We start from the raw sequence: 20,111 nt of genomic DNA, 5'->3' as shown, positions 1-20,111 counted from the left end.
TGTTAGTCAGCACACGCATAAAACAACCTCAAGCTAAATTTAAGAGCCAACTGCTATTTAACAATTATTAACAGATATTCACTGAGCCGGGGCGGCACGGTGGTGTAGTGGTTAGCGCTGTCGCCTCACAGCAAGAAGGTCCTGGGTTCGAGCCCCGGGGCCGGCGAGGGCCTTTCTGTGCGGAGTTTGCATGTTCTCCCCGTGTCCGTGTGGGTTTCCTCCGGGTGCTCCGGTTTCCCCCACAGTCCAAAGACATGCAGGTTAGGTTAACTGGTGACTCTAAATTGACCGTAGGTGTGAATGTGAGTGTGAATGGTTGTCTGTGTCTATGTGTCAGCCCTGTGATGACCTGGCGACTTGTCCAGGGTGTACCCCGCCTTTCGCCCGTAGTCAGCTGGGATAGGCTCCAGCTTGCCTGCGACCCTGTAGAAGGATAAAGCGGCTAGAGATAATGAGATGAGATTCACTGAGCCTGAGACAGAATTGTTTTAGTATAAATACACAGGTGATTATTTAAAAAAAAATAATTTATTTCGATCTTCAAAAGCGGCATGCAAACGTAATGCGCACAGGATCGTCACTTAAATATGCTGAGTCACATAAAATACTTTGTTTTCAAATTGATAAAATAAATCAAAATTCCACCTTACCTTTGAATAGTTTTAGACCAAACTTCATAGCATCCTTAATGTTTTTAGGAACAGCATTTTCTTTCATAATTTGTAACGCTTTCTCACTTACGGTGACAAAGTGATTGGCTGCCGTTTTGCCGAGTCGCTCGAGGTGATTATTGAGAAATAGTCCAAATTTCTTGACCAATCAGCGTGTGCGATTTTCTATAATCACTTGCGTATTTATACTAAATAAGACTTATTTGGCAATTGGTTGATACATAATCTGAATAATCTATTGTTCGATCAAATAATCAATAGATTCTTTGACTATCAAAATAGTCACTTGTTGCAGCCCTATTTCAAACACATTAAAATAAATCTATAGCAAAAACATATCACAAAAATAAACCATTTTCAAAAACAAAATCATCAAAAGTATGATCTATTAATAGGAGATATTTTCTCCTCAGTGAAAATTGCATTTGGCTGTTTTTTGGCATGTGTTTGCCTTTAGCTAAAAAGCTAGCCAGTTCAGGAAGTCCAAAAACATACCATACAGTTTTAGTTTCATATACAGGGAAGTTCAACCTAATTGCCTTTAGCGAAAGGATTTTAGTGATATTTCAGCTCTGTAGCAAACCACAATTTATTGTATTCCGTGAACACTAACCTGAGATCTTAGGTTCCCAGTAAATGTTCTGTCGGTGTTTTATATTATATTTTATATATATAAAAAACAAGGCCATACATTTATAACAAATGTTATATCATAATTGAAATATGTTACAATATGCCTCTCCCACGGTCTCAGATAAACAAAATATTAGAGCTGATGAAATAACATCACATTTAAATTACACATGGCTTGTCAGATAAGCCTGAGAGGGAAGAGGAGGAAAGAGGAGTGCAAGACCGTGCAAGTCAGGAACATCAGGAACGCTAATCTAATCTAACCTGTGGTTGAGAAACAACTGTAGCGTTGTTGGCATCACTTTTGTCAGCAAATGCAAAATTAGTTGGTGGAGCCAAAAGATGATCCCAGCATACCAGAGCAGACAGATATATTACACTGTTCATCATCTGATCATCAGCACAGATTTAAAAAAAAATTGCTACACAAACTTTGGTTAGACCACAAATCTAGGACTTTTCCATAACAAATTTCCATTACTTTTTTTTTTTTGCGTAGTTGTGAATAAAACTTCCTTTTGCCACAAACCAGGAAATGCTTGAGGTTTGCATGATTTAAAGCAGAGGTACTGCAGGAATGATCCTTACGCCCCTAATATACTGGTCCTCTCAACCAAACCCTACAGAAGTTATATAAAACCAAAATTAGCTACAGTACTTTAAAGTGAGGATAATATTGGGGCTAATCAGGGCTTTGAACCAGAATTTTTTTCCTATTGGTTCGTTCCGAACAGAAACAGAATTTTAACGTTTCCAGTAGGGTTGGGCGGTATCCAAATTTTGATACCTTTAAACCGTCTCTGTGTTTTCCCGGGGTATACAGTATTACCGAGAAAAAAAATATTTTGTTTCGGCCTACTGTGTAACGTGCGCCTATGCCTCAAATGTACTATTTAAAAGCAGCATAGCGAATTGTGTGCATTGTGGTATGGATTAAGCAGCAAAGCGAATTTTGTACATTGATGAATGGATTAAGAGATATTTCAAAGCATCACGCAACTCTTCCTTCATCTTGAAAATAGCATTCAACTGTCGTTTACACGTCTGTGTTGAAACGCCATTTGCAGCACTATTTCACCTGCTCCATCAAAAAAAAGTACACGATGAGCAGGATCATACCCTTTCAAGCATGGGAAATAAAAAAAAAGAAAAAGAATCAACCAACACCCAAGTCCGTTTAGACTGCGCGATAAACCATATTCTTCAGCGCAAATGAGGCGAACCTAATTCAAATGCGTGATAGCTGCACAAAGCAAAATCATATGGGCCCACGTCATGCCATGGCGGGGAAATTAATAATCAAATGGCCTTACCTTGCTTAAAACGTTGTCTTGATCACATAACTCCTTACAATTATTCCACTTAAATCCATACGGTTTAACACACCCAACAAAGATAGCAAGCGCATTGCTAATTCCCACCAGAAACCTAACAGTTTACGCTACGATGTTTTCTTCCGTTTCTTCAGTAGATGACATTTCAAACGTTTATTACCCACATCCCAAATGTCATACGTTATATTATTTTACCTTGTTGTTACTCATGTAACCTACTCAAAACACAACTCATTGGAGAGATCTCGTGGAAGTGGAGTACCCCAGGCTATGGTGTGCCTTAGGGGACATATTAGATTTTTCGTTTGGTTTGAAACCAAAATACTGCCACACTGCCGATGTTGTATTTTTTTTTGCCACTAACTCGTTATCTTGACTTGCCATCTTTCAACCGCGGTCTCAGTCTCTTTTTTTTTTTTTTTTTTAGATAGGACAGTATAGAGAGACAGGAAATGAGTGGGGGAGAGAGAGGCGGGATCGGGAAATAACCTCGGGTCGGAATCGAACCCGGGCCCCCGGATTTATGGTACGGTGCCTTAGCCATCTGAGCCATGACACCCCCGGTCTCAGTCTCTTGCGAAGCTTTCTGTCAGACTCCAAAATGTCACGCAGGGTTGCCATGGTAACGACATAAACAACCCTGCACGCGATGAAAACTTCTTTAGGAAATTGATAGAATTAGTGAAAATACGATCACACAGTTATTCGGGATGATCTTCAATTTATTATTTTATATTATGACCTCATGTACTCCATATTTATTTAGATATTATATATTTTTTTAAAATGACGGTAATGAGACCGATACCGTTGGTACTTTTGGATACCTCGGGATACCTTCTTACCGTAATACCGCCCAACCCTAGTTTCCGGTTTTGGGTTCCACCATTAAATAGACGTTCCCGAACCGGTTAGAACAAAAAAATTTCGTTCCCGGAACGGTTAATTACGTTCCCTGTCAGCTGTTTAACAAATGGCTATAAAATTATGTCTCTGTCTCATCCAGCTTAAGCCAAATGTAGGCTAATTCTATTACAACCTTCATTAAATAAGACAAGAAATAATTCAAAACAATTATTATTTCAAATGTTGGCGATTTGGATTCTCAGCATGTCTTCCCATCTACACAAACAGAAAAAGTGCCAAAAATGAAAGATAATTTGTTTAGTGTGTTACCAAAGGCTAGTCAGGCCCTATGCATTGATAGGCTAACAGAGGTTAACGGCATTTAATGTTCGCGAGCCTCTCATTAACGTGGACAAATATATTGATATCGTGTTTGAAATTGATGTTTTTGAATAACGATAGACTGCAATATTTACCTCTTATTTAAGATGTGGAGACGTGATAGTAGTCCACCTTCCCGCTCTCTCCATTCAGTCAGCGAACGTCACACAGGAAGTGAACCCCAGCGGGTCATAGAAACTTGCGCAGGAGAAGAATGACTTTTTTTTATTTGTAGGCTACGGAAACATTGAGGAACGAAATAAAAACCGGTATTAACCGGTTACCATTATTTTTAATAAGCGTTTCTGTTCCGGAACATAAAAAATAATAAAGTTTCTGGTTTCGTTTCTGTTCCATGTGAAATAGAAAAAGTTGCCGGTTTTCGTTTTCGTTCCTTGAACCGGTTCAAAGCCCTGGGGCTAATTAACATTTCATTACATTTCCACAATCGATATTTTATCAAAACTTGACCAGGTCTGGAAAATGAAATTTAACTTTCTGTCCCAGAATTTTCAGGACTCAGAGAAGTCTGTGCTAGACAAATGGACATACTGAAAACCCTACTGAGGCATTTTTAATTTTTTACAAAATTAACCAGTGATCAGGGCTTTCCACAAGCGCCGGCTGCCGGCCATACAGCCGACTACACAATTAAGTCCAGCCGGCTACTTTAATGACTTATTTTTGTAGCCCACAGGCTCTAAATATTAATTTTCGATTTTAACAAAATTCAATTTTTATCTAACAGACTCACAATGTCAAACTGAACCGCACTCATTTAAGTTGTGATTCGCGCTGTTTGTACCGATAATAACCACAAATTCCCCACCGACTTCGTTGATCAAGGGAGAGTAACTCATCCATGGCCCCGACATGCAGTGTGTGCGCGCACGTGCACTCAGCGGAGGCAGTAGTGTGTCGGGGCCACTAGTTTTATAATGATAAAACTATTTAAATGTATTCTGAAGTGCTGGTAGCATTCTGGACTTTTGTTGAATGATATTTAACTTTTATTTCAGAGTATTTTTATTTGTACATTTTTGTCGCTCTGACTGTTATTCAACAGGTTATAATGACCTGCAACCTCAGTTTGTCAGTTGAACGCAAGAAAAGAAAGAAGATTTACTGCCATTTTACTTTGTATTTGAGTAAAGTGAATAAATAAATGGTCTGTGGAAAATACATTTAATCCTGGGAACTGCATGCACAGGAGTTTATTTTGTGTTTACTACCCCCCCTCCCCGGCTGGCTACTTATTTGTCATGGCTGGCTAGTATGAGCCTTAGTGGAAAGCCCTGAGTGATACACAGCAGAATAGGTAAAAGACAAATATTTTCTAAATAACTGATACCTTTTGATGGCCTTTTCCTGTTGAGAATACTTGTACTGGACACACTTCTCAAAAACAACCATGGAGCCCTGATCCTTGGGCAGACCATTCGGAGGGCTCGCTCTGTTGCTGCCCTGCTCTCGGACCTGACAGCTCAGCAGCTCTGACTCTAACTCATCCAGCAGAGATTCCTGAGACATCGAGCGCTGAATCTCAGACATTAGCTTCCTGCTACAGTCTGTATCATACGGATTAGCACTGGACACAGAGTTTGAGAGATTAGCTTCATGCTCTGGCAAAACTGCTGAATCGGAGATTGTCACATTGCCAGTTTGACTGCTTAGACCTTGAGTTTTGGCAGCATTTCCTGATGGACTTGCTTCATGTGAAGGTGCATTGTTTGACTCACAAGATTCTCTTGCATATTCCTCAGCACAAGAAGAGGCCACTTGCTGGTCCTCAGGATTACTGGAAGGAAGCAAATCCTTTACTGTCCCATCCAGAACAGCAGGCTCTGTCTCTACAAGTCCATTAGGAAGAGCCGGAGGAGTCCTGGTCTCCTCTATGGAGGCGGTTCCATTGTTACAGCTGCTGCTGCCATCTTCTTGTCGGTCCTCTGCAGTCGCTCCGTCCTGGTCTCGTGGAGGAAATTCCAGTCTCAGCTCCACCCTCTCAGCACCATCGGACTGAATGCTGTCTAAGACACTGTCCTGTTCAGCTTCAACATCCTCCTCCAAACCATTTAGCTCCTGTTCAGTACCATCTTTGATGACTTGTGATGGTCCTGTGCATGCTGAGCTGGCGTCTGTGCTGTGTGGAGGAGCGGGAGTGGGATGCTGATCTCCCTGACAGTCACACTGCTCCATGCTCTCCTAAAACCCCACACCTGAAAGAAGCAAGCAATTATTACATAAACAGATTAGCACTAGTTTTCCACTACTTCATTAACGATAAACAGCATTACATTATAATTCTTTAATTTGTCCTAAAACATATTACGAAAGATCACACCAACGCAGAACTGTTTTGAGTCATTGTACTTCCTCCTAGCGGGATAGTGAGAAACAAGTCACTTCCTCCTCGTTCTGACCCAACTCAGGCTATGGCACTGTCCTTGACACGCCAAAAGAATGGAAACCTATTTCCCTGCGTCACACACAACCTACTGCTTGAGTAATTTAAGCTGATATTCATCACTCAGTGACAATTTGACATTGCAGTTGTTCTTTTATGAACTTGACCGATACTGCTATAAACACCAATCCTATTATGTGCTATAAGTGCATACTAGACTTTTCTCTGAATACAGCACTCCCAGAAAGTCAGTGTGAGGGCAAAATTCAAGAGATGAACTTTGGACAGAGTGCTTTACTTCAAGGTACAGCATACTATAAAGTAACTTTAAGTCATGGAACTGTCCAGTCCTCCTGGGAAAATTTAATAACGCATATGAGACACAGCTGGGCAATAAGACAATACATGACAATATAAAAACTGATTTGATGTAAAGATATTAATAATTCCCACAAACAGGAGGACTCAGCCAACGTTATTATCTTTTGCTGGTTGTTTAAAATTACTGTTTGGACCCCAATAAAAGTTGACAAATTGTTGGCCAAAGTTTGGCTACATGTAGTGGTGTTTTCTTCCCTTATTGTACATAAAAAGATTGCATTCAAATCTGGCTAGCATTTTTAGTTTCTCTTGACCAGAAAGGTGAGAAAGGTTAAGTCAATTGCAAGTAGAGAATTTTCTCTTTCTAGATGTTTAAGGACAGAAGACCCAAAAAAAAAAAACCCACCTATGGATGACTACAAGACTCCTGATACCACTTGTCCACTGGGTAACTATGAATAAAAATTACACAATGTCTCATATGCCCAAGCTACCACACAATGGTTTTGCCAACAGTTTGGTATTTAAATATCTTGTATTGTAAAAATGTCTTCAAGTATTTTGCTATACGTACATCTATATCTACAGATAGATAGATAGATAGATAGATAGATAGATAGATAGATAGATAGATAGATAGATAGATAGATAGATAGATAGATAGATAGATAGATAGAGTAATTTGGATTTGTTGTGAGCAAGGAAAAGACTAAAATACACAGGATTGGGGATACTCAAAGACACCACCCAATAGTCGTTTTAATAAAACAGGATCAAACGATTAAACAAGTGGAATTAGGAGTACTATTGCCCTGTCGGAACAAAATGTGAAACATTAGAATTTTTGAGGAAAATATAATATTAGATACCCCTGTTCTAGATCAGTGAGTTAACATAGAGCAAATTTTGTATTTTCAACCTTGAGTCAAAAGAACGGGGCGGCACGGTGGTGTAGTGGTTAGCGCTGTCGCCTCACAGCAAGAAGGTCCGGGTTCGAGCCCCGTGGCCAGCAAGGGCCTTTCTGTGCAGAGTTTGCATGTTCTCCCCGTGTCCGCGTGGGTTTCCTCCGGGTGCTCCGGTTTCCCCCACAGTCCAAAGACATGCAGGTTAGGCTAACTGGTGACTCTAAATTGACCGTAGGTGTGAATGTGAGTGTGAATGGTTGTCTGTGTCTATGTGTCAGCCCTGTGATGACCTGGTGGCTTGTCCAGGGTGTACCCCGCCTTTCGCCCATAGTCAGTAGAGTCCTGCACTCCCGCGGGACCCGCTGCAAAGCAGTGCGGCGCGGGACAAATTTTGAAAGCTCATTGCAGGCGCGGGTGGGAGCAGGAGTGCACATATGGGGGTGCGGGCGGGAGTGCACATATGCGGGCGCGGGCGGTGATAAGCTGCAGTCCCGCTAACTAAAAACGTGTTTAAAATAAAATTTATAAATTATTAATTTATGTCTATCATATATAATTTGTGCTGGATATTTTATTTGGCATTAATAAAAACATTTTAAGATGCCTAAATTTGCAGAGAGAGTCAGATTGCCAGATTGAGTGAGGAATGGCATCTTAAATTTGCCATTGATCACCCTAACGGGCAATCCTTTGATCACTCTAATGACTCGCCGTTCACACCCAGCCTCCAGTGACCCACACTAACATGATGCCTCAATGACACCTTAGATGAGCTGGTCATCAGAATTCTGATTCTGATTCTGATCCCGGAGAGGATAAATAACTCTCGTACGTTTCTGATTCCTTTCCTCTTCCGTGTTTGAGATCTCCGATCATGGCAGAAGAGCAGAGCTCCTTTACTGAAGCTCACAGTGCTTCAAAAGTAAGTGCTGCTTTAAAAAGATTTACCGTTTAAACATTAAAGATTAACATTTACCGTTAAAAAGTCAAGAGTCCTGAAATCAGACATTTTAGTTAGAAATGCTTTACAAATGTAAACTGGGTTAGCCTAATGTTTTGTATGGCTGAACAATAAATATACCAAATTTTCACTTGGAATTACGTGCTCGCCTGTCTTTTTTTTATTGTTTATTATTATTATTATTATTATTACGAGACACTGACGAAGGCAACAGCCGAAACGTTTGTCTCCTTCTGCTGCTAAAAACAACTGAAAAGAAATGTAACTAAAAGAATAAGTTCAAGAGTGCGATCCATCTCTCCTTTCACACTAATTATTCATAGGAGACGCACCACGGGAGAGCGCATACTTAAATGATTAGCCTACTTAAATTATTATTGTTATTAGGTCTACATGCTGCCATTTCAACATTCCGAAATCAGAAACAAGGTAAATAATAACAAACGTGAACGTGAGCTGTAGATATTTATGCTCAAATCCACTCAAAGTAGGGGGTGGGGCACCATCACGCTGTGTCAAGACAAGAACTTTCCTGAGAAATAACGCGAACGTCTGCATCATGCGGGATTTGCGGGCGGGAGCGGGACAAAATATGGCAGGCGTGGGCGGGACTGAAAATCATAATTCTTTGCGGGCGCGGGCGGGACTGAAAAATCATAATTCTTTGCGAGCGTGGGCGGGACTGAAAATCATAATTCTTTGCGGGCGCGGGCGGGACTGAAAAATCATAATTCTTTGCGGGCGCGGGCGGGACTGAAAAATCCAACCCGCGCAGACCTCTAATAGTCAGCTGGAATAGGCTCCAGCTTGCCTGCGACCCTGTAGAACAGGATAAAGCGGCTAGAGATAATGAGATGAGACAATGTGGAAGAGAGATCACTGGGGAACACAATTTTTGTTGAGTTAGGTCTGACAGCTGTTTTTAACTAATTTTTGGGTGCGGAATCCAAAACTGATCTCAGTTTTTCTCTATCACGTCAAGTTTTTGAACTATAGGATCCCCATTTTCTTAAAAAATATGAAAAATACTGTACTTAACAGATATGTGCTTGTTTTATAAAAATTTACAAATATTGACATACAATGAAATATGAAAGAAACAGGCATGACTGCAATGTTTATTTAACACAATGTTTTTATAAAGGATATGGCTACTGTAATTATAATTGTGTGCAAGTAGTTAAGGTAAAAATTTACGTTTATAGCTCTTTCTGGAGTGTTCAACTTGAGGACTATTGCGTTTGATGCTCCAACAATAGTCAGCCATCATATGTACATCCCATCTACCCTGATAACGTTCTTCCATAACCTTCAAATAGTCTTACTACAGCTAATCAGTGGAATTTTGCTTATCTGGAGGGTAAGCTGTGGAGAAAAAAAACTTGACGTGCTAGGAAAAAAAAAAAAAAAAAAAACTGACTGCAATTTTGGAATCAACATGCCAATTTTAGTTTTAATCAGCATAAAAATCTAACTCAACAGAAATTTTTCAAATTGTTCCCCAGTGTATTAGGATCATCGCACATATATGAGAAATGAACTTGGGTTTCAGGAACTGTTGTGTGATCCTGCTGTAAACCTGAAGAAAGTGGGTTATGGGTTGTTTTACAATCAGGGTACAAAGTTTGTGTCACAGGGGTCCAAAATTCAAATTGATTCAAACTGGTTTAAAAAAAAACTATCAAACCTGCACTTTTGGAAATTAATACACATATGAACGTAGGCATGTGTAATAGTTTGTATTATAACAAGATTAAGTGTAGCTTTAAGCAGGGCTGGGAGAAACAAATGAAGTTATTCTCGGAGAGGACTTTTTTTTTGACAATTCAGAATCCACTACTTCCATAGTGCTTTTAAATATAAGGCTGTAAGCTTTGTGTTAGTTGTCTCTAATATTTATGTCCCAATATCTTGACCACATTTTAGGATGAAAATCATTTTAGATATGTTATTTTATATTGAAAAATTAGCTGTCTCGGAGAGGACTTTTTTTTTGACACAATTACATACTCATATCATCTCTAGCCGCTTTATCCTGTTCTACAGGGTCGCAGGCAAGCTGGAGCCTATCCCAGCTGACTACGGGCGAAAGGCGGGGTACACCCTGGACAAGTCGCCAGGTCATCACAGGGCTGACACATAGACACAGACAACCATTCACACCTACAGTCAATTTAGGCTACGTTTACATTAGACCGTACCTGTCTCGTTTTCTTCGTGGATGCACTGTCCGTTTACATTAAACCGCCTGGAAACGCTGGGAAACGGGAATCCGCCAGCGTCCACGTATTCAATCCAGATCGTGTCTGGTCCGGTGCTGTGTAAACATTCAGAATACGCGGATACGCTGTGCTGAGCTCTAGCTGGCGTCTCATTGGACAACGTCACTGTGACATCCACCTTCCTGATTCGCTGGCATTGGTCATGTGACACGACTGCTGAAAAACGGCGCGGACTTCCTTCCGCCTTGTATCACCTTTCATTAAAGAGTATAAAAGTATGAAAATACTGCAAATACTGCCCATTGTGTAGTAATGATTGTCTTTAGGCTTGCCATTCTTCCACTTGCAAGTGGTAAATGATGTGCGCTGGGATCACACACACAGCGGCTCAGTCCCGAATCACAGCTTGTTCACTTCACTCGCGCGCTCTGTGAGCTGCGCAAGGCCGGAGTGCGCACCCTCCAGAGGGCACTCGCTGTTCAGGGCGGAGTGATTTGGAGCGCAGGATGCCTGCGGAGCCGAGCGTATCCGTGTATTGGCATTGCTGTGTGCACGCAAATCGTGTATTGGTGTTGCTGTGTGCACACTAATCGTTTTAAAAACGTTAATCTGATGATCCGCTGATACGGTCTAATGTAAACATGGGCTTAGAGTCACCAGTTAACCTAACCTGCATGTCCCTGGACTGTGGGGGAAACCGGAGCACCCGGAGGAAACCCACGCGGACACGGGGAGAACATGCAAACTCCGCACAGAAATGCCCTCGCCGGCCACGGGGCTCGAACCCGGACCTTCTTGCTGTGAGGCGACAGCGCTAACCACTACACCACCATGCCGCCCACAATTACATACTAATTTGATCAAAATAGTCTGAAAACTTACTGACATTCAACATTAAAACTTAACCAATAATATGGAACCAAATATGTGTTTTATGGTATAAAGAATGATTGAAGTGCATCCCTTTTGGAGCTACCTGTGGTCAAAAAAAAGCACTTTTTCTAAATGACACGAGTAATTTTGCTAAATATGACATATATTGCTATACATTCACCAAAAATAACGTTATCACCAATTTTTTTTTTGCATGGTAAATAGAGCTATCACAGGGCTACAATAAACAACCAAGTTTATTTAGTCAAGCCTTTTGATATTGAAGATAATAAGTGTTAAATGTGATTTTTAGCTTGCGTACCCTGATTGTAAAACAACCCTTACTGAAATGGGCAAAGTTTCTCTTTTCAAATTCATTCAAAGAAAAAAAAAAATCTCACGATTAGAAGCTCTCTTGTCTTTGTTTGTACTAGTATTCTGAGATCCTTTTATATAATCCTGGCGTTTGCAGCTACGGTACATAAATCCATCCAGCTGCTTCACAGTGGGTTAAGAAAGTGGGTCTGATCCCAAGAAGATCGAAAATGAACAAGAACCAAAAGGACCTGCCGTTCTGAAATCGATACCGTGGATGAATCCGCAGCTAAAAGCTACCGTACCTGTCAACTCCATCCACAGCCAGCGACTCCTCACGGACTGTAAATAAACAGCTGGACATGTCTAAACACGGTGGCCAAAGCCTGCTAAAGCGAAAGCTGAGCTGTAGATTAGTTCAAACACAAGAGATCATAACATAACTGGTCAGATATGTTGCTCGAAGTGAATATTTATCCCAGTAAACTCGACATCAGGAATCAGGAGTTTAGGTTAGCCACGGACTCGGCTACAAAACACCTGATTAGCCGCTAGCTAACGCAGCTGCCGGGCGAAACTGCAGCGTGTCTGAAGCAACAGTTCACCCGAGAATGAGCTCAAACATGACATTTAACTCACCCGTTATGTTAAGTCCATTCAGTACGACTGTTATAAATGTAGTCACGACACAGCGTGTCCACCGGTCCTTAACGTTAGCTCCTGCTGAGGTGACACATCAACAAATATGGCCACTGCACTCAACCGAGAGACCAGTGACTGCGCATGCGCACCAAACCCTGGGTGTTTCTTTTAATCATAACTGAATAAAAAGTGAATCGGATGCCTGAGAAACACTGTAACCACCTCATATTTAAGATAAAGCAACATAAAACTTTTATTCAGTTCACATGGGTTCCAGCTCATAAGGGGCTTGAGGGTAATGAGAGAGTGGATAAAATGGCCAAAGAGGCTATCAAGGCAAATGAGGTTGAGTTAGAAGTCCCATTAAGCAAGGCAGAAATTAAAGTAATAATTAAAGACAACAACAAAATGTGGCAGGAGAAATGGAATACAGAGGAGAAAGGAAGGCATCTATATAATTTACAAAAGGAGGTGGTGTTTAGAGGGCGGCACGGTGGTGTAGTGGTTAGCGCTGTCGCCTCACAGCAAGAAGGTCCTGGGTTCGAGCCCCGGGGCCGGCGAGGGCCCTTCTGTGTGGAGTTTGCATGTTCTCCCCGTGTCCGCGTGGGTTTCCTCCGGGTGCTCCGGTTTCCCCCACAGTCCAAAGACATGCAGGTTAGGTTAACTGGTGACTCTAAATTGACCGTAGGTGTGAATGGTTGTCTGTGTCTATGTGTCAACCCTGTGATGACCTGGCGACTTGTCCAGGGTGTACCCCGCCTTTTGCCCGTAGTCAGCTGGGATAGGCTCCAGCTTGCCTGCGACCCTGTAGAAGGATAAAGCGGCTAGAGATAATGAGATGAGAGATGAGGTGGTGTTTAGAAGGGGTGGTGAACTGAAACCCACAATATGACTACTTTATGGGAGAATTGGAACTTCTCACGAAGAGAAGGATTTAGGTGTTTTCATCAACGACAAACTGGATGTAGCTTCCCACTGCGCCAGAGCAGCAAAGAAAGCCAACTCCATCTTGGGTATGATAACAAGGTCCATCAAGTACAAAACCAAAGCTACGGTGATAACTTTGTACAAAACACTTGTAAGGCCCCACCTGGACTATGTGATTCAAGCATGGCGTCCATGGCAGCAGAAAGATGTCAACCTTCTGGAGAGTGTACAGCGTAGGGCCACCCGAATGATCCCTGGAATTGGACATTTAAGACTATCCGTCTAGACTTAACCACACTGGAGACAAGGCGAGCACGGGTGGACCTTCTAGAGGTGTTTAAAATATTTAAAGGAATGGAATGCATAGATCCCAAAGAAATATTTACTATCGAACACAGTAGGACAACAAGAGGCCATCCCTACAAAATAGCTAAGTTGCATTCCAGACTGGATGTAAGGAAATACTTCTTTGCCAGAAGAATTGTCAACGACTGGAACAGACTTCCTACAGAAGCAGTGATGTCAGAAGATATCAACCAATTCAAGGGGCATCTGGACAGGTTCCTCAAGCACCGAGTGGGGGATTATACAAGTCAGAAGATGACTCTCTTCCCCGTCATCTCCTCAACTACATCGTCGTAAGACGTAGAAGAGGAGGATCAAGGAAACGACAGGAGGAGGTTTGGTTGACTAGGCTGAGGATAGGGCACACAAGTCTAAATAGTGGGTTGTATACAATAGGGAAACATCATTCTGGGGCCTGTGCACACTGTGGAGAAATAGAAAAGGTTGAGCGTGTTCTTATACACTACACTGTATTCCAGTGAAAGAGAGAAGATGGGGAGGGCATTGAGAAAACCTGTAACTATAGATAACTTATTAAGTCAGCCATTCACACAATCAGCAGTAACAGCTCTAACAGTATTTAAAGGACACTCAACTAGCAAACAGAATTTAGTGGGGGTTTTTTTTGTTAGTCTGTAATTTAATATCCCTTGAGATCACACCTCAGCCCGGTAGATGGCGGTAATACACATTGATTGTTAACCGCCAATAAATTGACAGAAGAAGAAGAAGAAGAGAAACACTGGAGTTGGGGTTGCTTTTGTTATCCCAAAGTTAAAAGTCAAAGTAGGAAAAAGAATCAGTCAGTACGTTTACATGCACATCCAAATCGAGCTGCTGTCGGTAATCGAGCTAAGGGTCCCAGCAGGGTGCCAGAGAAATCCAATCCTACATGCACACAAGGAAATCGAGCTATTGTGTGAGGTACATTGTGCACCCGAGCCACAGGTGGCGCTACACGCCCCATCGTGTTGGTACACGTCCGGTTGTCGTCATGAAGAAGAGCTATTCAAGAGTATAAACAAGTGTTCACAAGTTCCGTGCTCTAACAGACTGTATGGTTACAAACTGTCCTGCGCAGACCACTGTTTTGTAAGACAACTTATTTTGCACAATTGTATATTTTTCTAAAGTCCATTTTTTGCTTACAAAAAATTATTTTTTGCTTACAATTTAACTTGTGTCTTAATAAACACAAAAAAGTTCAATTGTTTTGTTTTTGACATTCTTCAGATGTTGGACATATATATATATATATATATATATATATATATATATATATATATATATATATATATATAAATATTAGTGCTGTCAAAAATGTCGCGTTATTATCGCGTTAACTTGACTCAATTTTAACGGCGATAATTTTTTTATCGCGAGATTAACGCTCTGTGACATGATGTAGGTTTTTCATAAGCTTTTGAAACTGCTAGGAACTTGGAACAGAGACTTTGCTTAGAAAAACGATAGCAGCTAGACTGTAATGCCACGCCCCGCACAGCCAGAGTCCTTTGCCCTCCCCCGAAGAACCAACGCGGGCAGGGCGCTGTGCTCAGCTTAGGTTTCGTTTTCCCATCGGCGGCTCCAGCCCAACTTTGCAGTGGCTGTGACAAGACGTGTTATGCTCTGCAATAAAAAAAAAAACATTGATATAACCAGTGTTCGAACTATGCCGATATTTTCGGGGGGTCCCTTTTTTTTCCCTTGGGGGTGTGTGTGTGCTTGCGCTTGTCTCAGAGCACGGATCTTCATCGCGCGCTCTGAGACAAGCGCGCGCTCCACCGCGGATCTCCATCGCACAGATCTCCACTGTTGGCACACTTCCTTTCTACTAGTTTGTGCCCCCAACCTGGCAGCAGCAGTCGTTGTCATATCGGTTTATTTTATCTTTGATGTAAACACAACACTTCGGATATGCAAATGCTTCCCGTTACACACGATTGCTATGTCAATAAACATCATTTTGCCAATATTTTAGAGACCCCCCCAACATTTCCCAAATCATGTTTTCAAGGGATCTCATGTCTGTTTCAGGGGATCTCGGATCCCCCAAGTACCCCCGTAGTTCGAACGGTGAGCAAGCCCATTCACTTTTTTATGCTGATAAGAGAATTACAATGGTTTTTCATGTGACAAAAATGTGCGATTAAATTGCGATTAATCGCGAGTTAACTATGACAGTCGCGACATTAATCGCGATTAAATATTTTAATCGCTTGACAGCACTAATATATATATATATATATATATATATATATACACAAATACAATGACTTGTTTATGTACACAATTCACAGCTATGCAACAGCTGTACAGATGTATTTGGTGATACAGTAAGTGAGCTAAATTTTAACAGTGCAAACAATGCCACAAAAAGAAAAGATTCATGCCGTTGTCATGATTCGTTGTCATGCCGACCGAGGCTGTTGTGTTTCCCGCTTGTGGTCTCGTCACTCGTCACTTCTGGAAGGGGCAGCGCTGAAGTAAGTAGCTCGACTACGTAGCTCGATAGGGTTTACATGCACTAAGGAGCTCGGCTAAAATCGCATAACCTAGGTCGTGTAGCTCGATTACGAGAAATCAAGTTCGGTTCGATTTCAGCCGAGCTAAGGTGTTTCCATGGCATTTAGAACTTCGATTTCAGTCGAGCAATGGCAGAAATTTGATTTTCTCTATGTGCATGTAAACACACTGACTGATGATCTAGCGGTTTATACAGCGGAGTTGGTTGCTGTGTGGTTAGCCCTGCTATGGGTGGAAGTTAACAGGCCAAGGAAGGCAGTAATTGCTTCAGACTCCAGCTCAGCTTTGATTAGCATTGGAATGTCCCAGTCAAAATCAAGGCAGGACATTGTGTATGAAATATTACAAGTTGCAAATAATCTGTTAAAGACAGGAGTTAAGATAACTCTTGTATGGGTACCAGCTCATATAGGAGTTGTAGGGAATGAGATGGCAGATAAGTGCGCTAAACAAGCAGCTGGAAATCCCAGCATAGATATTGAAGTCGCTTACAGCAAGGCAGAAATTAAAAGTATGATTAAAAACATAGTTAAGGGAAAATGGCCAGACTGGGAGACAGTTTTACAATATCCAAAACAAAGTGGGAAAGAGCAGAAACACCAACAGAAGTAAGGAAGAGGAGGATGTTTTTTCGAGAATGAGGTTTGGACACACAAGATTAAATAGTTCTTTGGTGATAATAAAAAAGCATGCAGATGGAAAATGTGAATTCTGTGGCAGCCCAGAGTCTACAGAGCATGTTATTTTGCAATGTCCTAAATACCAGGAAGAAAGACAAAGATTAATTTTACAGTTGCAAGAGAAACAATTAGTGTTAAACTTGGAGGACATTCTGCAAAGAAGTACAGGTGAAGTCTGTTTCAAATATGTATTTAGTTTCTTAAGGAACACAGGTTTAATTAAAAGAATTTAGGGTTGTTGTTTTTTTTAACTCAAGTACCACACCCCAGTCCAGCTGGTGGCGGTAATGCACCACTGAAGCTAGTTACCAACCGCCATAAAACCGAAAGAAGAAGAAGAGAAACACTAGTAGGAATCAGGTGGATTTGTACCGACTTGCATTGGATAGGCTACGTGAAAACATATAACATTTGATGCACTTTGAGTAAATTTGATATTTTATTCCTCTTTTATACTAGCTAATGGGTGAGTTGTGCAGAATATAAACAGATATCTTTAAACACACTCAAGTGGACAAAGACATGTCAAGTCAAGTTATAGCGCTTTTAACAATAAAAATTGTCGCAAAGCAGCTTTACAGAATTTGAACAACTTAACACGAGCTAATTTTATCCCTAATCTATCCCCAATGAGCAAGCCTGTGGCGATGGTGGCAAGGAAAAACTCCCTCAGACGACATGAGGAAGAAACCTCGAGAGGAACCAGACTCAAAAGGGAACCCATCCTCATTTGGGCAACAACATACAGCATGACTATAACATTAACGGTTTTAACATGAAGACAGTTTCGTTGATGTTATAAATCTTCATTGATGGAAACTTGAGTGCAAAACTGTTCATGACAACTGCAGTCCTAAAGTTAGCAAGTCAACTGTAGTCCTCAGCCATAAAAGCATTACTGTAAGAGTCCAGAGCGTCCTCCAGGTATAACCCTCAACTGTCCTCATGGGGCCGTCCTCCACAGGAGCGATGCGATAAAACTCCGACCAGACACAGGGCACCAGGATGGATCAAGCAGGTCCAAGGGCCAGAAGAGGCCAGCATCTCAATCCCAGGACCAACATGTAACTCAGAGGGACAGATTGGGGGAGGGAAAGACATCTGGGTTAGGAGTCAAAAACATCACCAGAGTAGGAATTTTATGAATATGTATTATATATTATGTTATAATGTTCCAAGAGAGACGTACAGTACATGTATTAACTACTGAAAAGAGTACTTGGGGGGGGGGCTCTCAGAAAATAAAGTATGATACTGTATGTAGTGAAAGTAGAAAGGAGGTTGAGCTGGGTTTGGAGAAATGGAGGTACGCATTGGAACGAAGAGGAATGAAGGTGAGCAGGAGCAAAACAGAATACATGTGCATCAGTGAGAATGGGGATGAGAGTGTAGTGAAGATGCAAGGAGTAGACGTAAAGAAAGTTGGTGAATTCAGGGTCAACTGTGCAGGAAAATGGGGGCTGCGATAGTGAGGTGAGAAAGAGAGTGCAGGCAGGGTGGAGCAGTTGGAGAAGGATTTCGGGAGTCATTTATGATAGGAAAGTCCCAGCAAAAGTGAAAGGTAAGATGTATAAGACAGTAGTGAGACCAGCTGGGATGTATGGATTGGAGACCATACCCTTAACGAAGAGACAGGAGGCAAAGTTGGAGGTGGTGGAGTTGAGGATGGGAGTGACAAGGTTGGACAGGATAAGGAACGAGCACATCAGAGGGGCAGCACATGTGGAGAGCTTGGGAATTAAGCTAAGAGAGATGAGACTGAGATGGTATGGGCACATCCTGAGAAGAGATGCAGAGCATGTGGGAAGGAGAATATTGAGGATGGAGCTGCCAGGCACACGAAAATGAGGAAGGCCAAAGAGGAGATGCATGGATGTGGTGAGAGAGGAGATGAAAGTGGGAGGTGTGGTAGAGAAGGATGCGGAAGACAGGGAGCAATGGAGATGAAAGATCCACTGTGGCGACCCCTAATCAGGAGCAGCCAGAAGAAGAAGATTGTACATTTAGAGATACAACAGCTTGTCGCTGGGACAGTACCCTTTATATATTGCTTGGGAACATATACAGTCAAGCCCGAAATTATTCATACCCCTGGCAAATTTTGACTTAAAAGTTACTTTTATTCAACCAGCAAGTTTTTTTTTTGACCGGAAATGACACAGGCTTCTCCCAAAAGATAATAAAACGATGTACAAGAGTCATCATTGTGGAAAAAAATTATTTCTTAGCTTTTATTTACATTTGAACAAAAAGTGGCATGTCCAAAATTATTCATACCCTTTGCAAACTGTCACAGTCTATGGGAAAATCCAAAGTTCTATACCATTCCAAATAGTCCAAGCTGTTCTAAAGCATCCTAATTACCCTGATTAATTGGGAACAGCTGTTTTAATCAACTCAACAGGTGAAAAACAGCAGCTCTCTGCAGTTGGTTTGCGGACAGTCATGGCTAAGACAAAGGAGCTCACTGAGGGACCTGCGGCTGCACATTGAGGCTACTCACAAGTCAGGAAAGGGCTATAAGGCCATATCTAAATGTTTTCAAGTTCCAGTGGCTACAGTACAAAGTATTATTAAAAAATACAAGATGTTCTGCAAGTGGAAAATCTCAGGACGTGGTCGGAAGCCAAAAGTGACACCTGTGCTGGCCGGGAGGATAGTGAGAGAGGTGAAAAAGAATCCAAGGATCACCACCAAGGCCATCCTGGTGAATCTGGGCTCTGCTGGTGGCAAGGTCTCAAGGCAGACAGTCCAACGGACACTGCATGCTGCTGGGTTCCATGGATGGAGACCAAGGAAGATGCCACTTCTCCAGATAAGGCACACAAAAGCCTGCTTGGCCTTTGCAAATGCTCATCTGGACAAAGAAGAAGACTTCTGGTCTTCTGTTTTATGGTCAGATGAAACAAGAATTGTTTGGCCACAATGATGTGTTCTTCATTTCGTGTAAAAAAAGGAGAAACCTTCAACCCTAAGAACACCATCCCCACTGTCAAATATGGTGGTGGGAACCTAATGCTTTGGGGGTGTTTTTCAGCCAATGGACCAGGGAACCTAATCACAGTAAACGGCACCATGAAAAAAGAGCAGTACATCAGGATTCTCAACAACATCAGGCAGTCTGC

The 20,111-nt window shown here is 41.7% G+C and overlaps 1 protein-coding gene across 1 annotated transcript in view; it reads right to left on the bottom strand.

Annotated features, from left to right (window-relative positions):
• Nucleotides 1-12,632, bottom strand: part of ccdc186 (coiled-coil domain-containing protein 186) — a 58,822-nt gene extending 46,190 nt beyond the window's left edge. Inside the window, exons 1-2 of the mRNA XM_060939929.1 lie at nt 12,506-12,632; nt 5,217-6,081 (exon numbers count right to left, since the gene is read on the bottom strand). Coding sequence (XP_060795912.1) covers nt 5,217-6,061 — 845 coding nt within the window. The 5' untranslated portion in view covers nt 6,062-6,081; nt 12,506-12,632. The remainder of the gene's footprint in view (nt 1-5,216; nt 6,082-12,505) is intronic.
• Between the last annotated feature and the right edge of the window lie 7,479 nt (nt 12,633-20,111).

This window comes from Neoarius graeffei, chromosome 14 (genome assembly GCF_027579695.1).
Source record: "Neoarius graeffei isolate fNeoGra1 chromosome 14, fNeoGra1.pri, whole genome shotgun sequence".
Taxonomy (NCBI): domain Eukaryota; kingdom Metazoa; phylum Chordata; class Actinopteri; order Siluriformes; family Ariidae; genus Neoarius; species Neoarius graeffei.
The sequence above is the reverse complement of the archived record's forward strand: the minus strand, read 5'-3'. Positions and strand labels throughout refer to the sequence as shown.